The sequence below is a fragment of the Cynoglossus semilaevis genome, chromosome 20 (assembly GCF_000523025.1).
Source record: "Cynoglossus semilaevis isolate Cse_v1.0 chromosome 20, Cse_v1.0, whole genome shotgun sequence".
Taxonomy (NCBI): domain Eukaryota; kingdom Metazoa; phylum Chordata; class Actinopteri; order Pleuronectiformes; family Cynoglossidae; genus Cynoglossus; species Cynoglossus semilaevis.
Genome location: NC_024326.1, coordinates 14,946,016 through 14,949,295, shown reverse-complemented (window position 1 = coordinate 14,949,295; position 3,280 = coordinate 14,946,016). Strand labels below are relative to the sequence as shown.

At 46.4% G+C, this 3,280-nt stretch overlaps 1 protein-coding gene across 3 annotated transcripts in view; it reads left to right on the top strand.

Annotated features, from left to right (window-relative positions):
* Positions 1 to 3,280, top strand: part of dnaaf11 (dynein axonemal assembly factor 11) — a 13,381-nt gene that overhangs the window by 6,305 nt on the left and 3,796 nt on the right. For 2 of the 3 annotated variants that reach the window (XM_025052549.1, XM_025052551.1), the window contains 6 exons: positions 1,269 to 1,436; positions 1,569 to 1,646; positions 1,725 to 1,897; positions 2,188 to 2,336; positions 2,481 to 2,627; positions 2,912 to 2,989. In XM_025052549.1, coding sequence (XP_024908317.1) covers positions 1,269 to 1,436; positions 1,569 to 1,646; positions 1,725 to 1,897; positions 2,188 to 2,336; positions 2,481 to 2,627; positions 2,912 to 2,989 — 793 coding nt within the window. Of the gene's footprint in view, positions 1 to 44; positions 433 to 1,268; positions 1,437 to 1,568; positions 1,647 to 1,724; positions 1,898 to 2,187; positions 2,337 to 2,480; positions 2,628 to 2,911; positions 2,990 to 3,280 lie in introns of those variants that run through there. The other variant, XM_025052550.1, reaches the window with a different exon arrangement.

Below are 3,280 nucleotides of genomic sequence, written 5' to 3'. Positions count from 1 at the left end.
AAAGGGTCCGTGCAGTAAGACGCTGTCGGCGGGTGAAGGTCGCCGTGAGTCGCTGTCGCTGTCGCTGTGGTTGTTGTTGTTTATTGTTTCTGCTCCACGAGCCTCTTCCGTGAGAGAACTTTCAAAGTAAATGCCCCGGAAGTTGCGCTTCGGTGCATTTGAAGTCGACTCGGACGATTTAAGGTCGGAAATATTTTCACATTACATTTATAAAACTGTGACGTCACCACAAAGGAGTCTGTTGGATTGAGGGTAGAGGTCAGAAGGTCAACCAAACAAGTCGGACTCTGAAGTTTGACGCGGGGTCAGGGGTCACGTGACTCCTTGTTGTCAATACGACGAGCTCGGAGGCTGTGCTTCCTTTTCCTACAGTCCTTGAACGCATCCGTAGACCAGTTTCCATGGTAACGCGTGACAACAAGATGGTTCACAGTAAGTCGAGAGGAAAAATGTCGTTTCTGACGTTTTTTACTTTTAATTTCATGTTTAATTTGACACAGGATACAGTTACAGTAAAGTTACGATGTTGTTGACCTGAAGTCAGGGGTGGGGGGGCTGGGGGGGGTGTAAAAAAATCGATTCACATCGGAATCGTGACTTCAGCTTCACCGATTCCAAATCCATTCACAAAGATTCAAAAATCGATGAATATTTTTTGACGTGTTGCGTTCATGCTGCTCCGTCCTCACTGGAGGCTCGTGTTTGGGTTTCACTGTCTGCAGGGGGCGCTAGAGCTCGATAAGGAAGAAGCGAGATTTAACAAAGGTGAAATATTTAGGATTTAAAACAAACGTGAACGCGCACGTGTTACGACGTCACCCAGAGGATCACGGGTCAAAGACGGTGAAAACAGTGAACTTTCCACGGAACCAACGAACTTTGTTTGACCGAACTCAGTCCGGAGCGGGTTTTTATCAACAAACATTTGCGCCGTTGAAGACGCGGTGACGTGAACCGTCCACGTGTCTGTGGGTCTGAAACTAATCGTTAAAGCTCGTGTTTTACCACATGATTCCACTTTACAGTTCATCGATGTACCGTAACATCAGACATCGTCAGTTTGATTCACCGCGGACCGAACGGACCGGACAGTTGGGTCAGAATCACGGACGGTCAATCAACTTTGAACTGAAAATCGGGGTTTGAATCGTGTCGTTTCCTGACGGTGCAGCTCCTGAACCCCCCCCCCCCACCCCCCCTCCCCCCGGTGTCAGGTCGGTGGTCCAGGGGGTCCAGGCGGTGCCGCTGACACCTGTGTGTTTGTTCAGTCACTCAGGACTTGGTTCGACGTCGAGCGGAACACAACGACGGTGAGATCTTCTCTCTGGAGGAGGTTTCTCTTCATCAACAGGACATCGAGAAGATCCAACATCTGGACAAATGGTGCAGAGAGCTGAAGATCCTGTACCTGCAGAACAACCTCATCTCCAGGATGGGTCAGAACCAGAACCTTCTTTAGACTTCTTTAAAAAATCAGAGATAGAATGAAAGTTCATGTCAAAGTGAAAAATGTTGTTGTTGTTTTTTTTTTTGTCATTTAAAATGAAATGTTTTTGTTGACGCTGTAGAAAACCTTGGTCGTCTGAAGAAACTGGAGTATTTGAATTTGGCCTTGAACAACATTGAAGTCATTGAAAACCTTGAAGGTACGTTTGAAAATGTGGTCCAACTGAGACCAACTCATGACCCTTGACCTCCTTCATCGTTGTTTTCCTCGTCTTCAGGCTGCGAGAGCCTCCAGAAGTTGGACCTGACCGTGAATTTCATCGGTCGTCTGAGCAGCGTGGAATCTCTGCGACACAACGTCCACCTCAGAGAGTTGTTTCTGGTGGGAAACCCCTGCTCCGACTACGACGGCTACAGGTCGTACGTGGTGGCGACGCTGGTTCAGCTACAGGTGAAAGAAAGAACCAGGTTTTATATTCTGTAGAGAAGAGGAAACAAAGAAACATCAGTGGTTCAACATTCTGACAGGAAGTTTGGATTCACTGGAATATTAAACTCCATGGAGACTTTATGGACTTTGGTCTGAACTAAAATCTCTGATTTTCTCCATGGACTTTGGTCTGAACTAAAATCTCTGATTTTCTCCATGGACTTTGGTCTGAACTAAAATCTCTGATTTTCTCCATGAGGTTTGGTGTGGCTTTGACTTCCTGTTTGTCTTTTTTTTGTCCGTGTGGTCAGTGTTTGGACGGGAACGAGATCAGTCGCTCGGAGAGAATCCGGGCCTGTCAGTGTCTGGAGGAGGTGAGGAGGAGAGTGATGGAGCAGGAGGAGCAGCAGGTGTGGAGGAGGGAGAAGGAGAAGAGAGGAGACACTGGTGACAGTGTGTGGTTAGTAACTGGTTTAACTGGTTATGGTTCAGTTTCCCTAAAGTAACATTTTTATCAACACTGGCTCCGATCAAACGAAGCTAAACGTTAGCCAAAAATGACGTCGACCGTGGACTGAGACTGACGGACACTCTCTGTGTGTAGTCCGCGGCAGCAGGAGGCGCAGCAGGAGGCGCAGCAGGAGGAGCAGCAGGAGGAGCAGGAGTTCTGGAACACACCCTGTTCCTTTACACCAGAGTCTCGTTTGGAGGCACATCGCCACCTGGAGGAGAAGAGGAGAGCCATGGAGAAGTAGGTTTTGATTAAATAACAACAAAGATTTTAAAATGTTTTTACAACAGTTTTTTTTTTTTGGTGCAATTCACTTGATTCATTTCATTTCAGCCACTAGGTGAAACACAGACCACGATCACCACTTTTCAGATTTTCCGATTCTACGTCGTTTGTTTGTTTCTTAAAACGTCAGTAATTTAACGACTTGGACTTTATTTTGTATTAATCTTTCAGAAAGCTAACATTTGTAGAGCTCAGTTTTAGCACGTGCGCTAATGTGTTCTAACGTGTTTCTCCTGTAGGTCGAAAGAAAAAAAACCAAAGCCTCAGAGAACGTTGATCACAGAAGACGGTCGAGTCCTGAACGTCAATGAAGCAAAGTACACACACACACACACACACACACACACACACACACACACACACCTGACCCTGTTCACACGACAATGATACGCTAACTGCAGCTAACTGTAGCTAACTGATACGCTAACTAGCTAACTGCAGCTAACTGTAGCTAACTGCAGCTAACTGCAGCTAACTGCAGCTAACTGTAGCTAACTGTAGCTAACTGTAGCTAACCTTAGCGTCTCCAACATTGTTGTTATTGAGCAGAGTTACTGGGTTGAACGGTTACAGAGGGGCGGGGCTTCTGTTTATTTACTTTAGTCCAC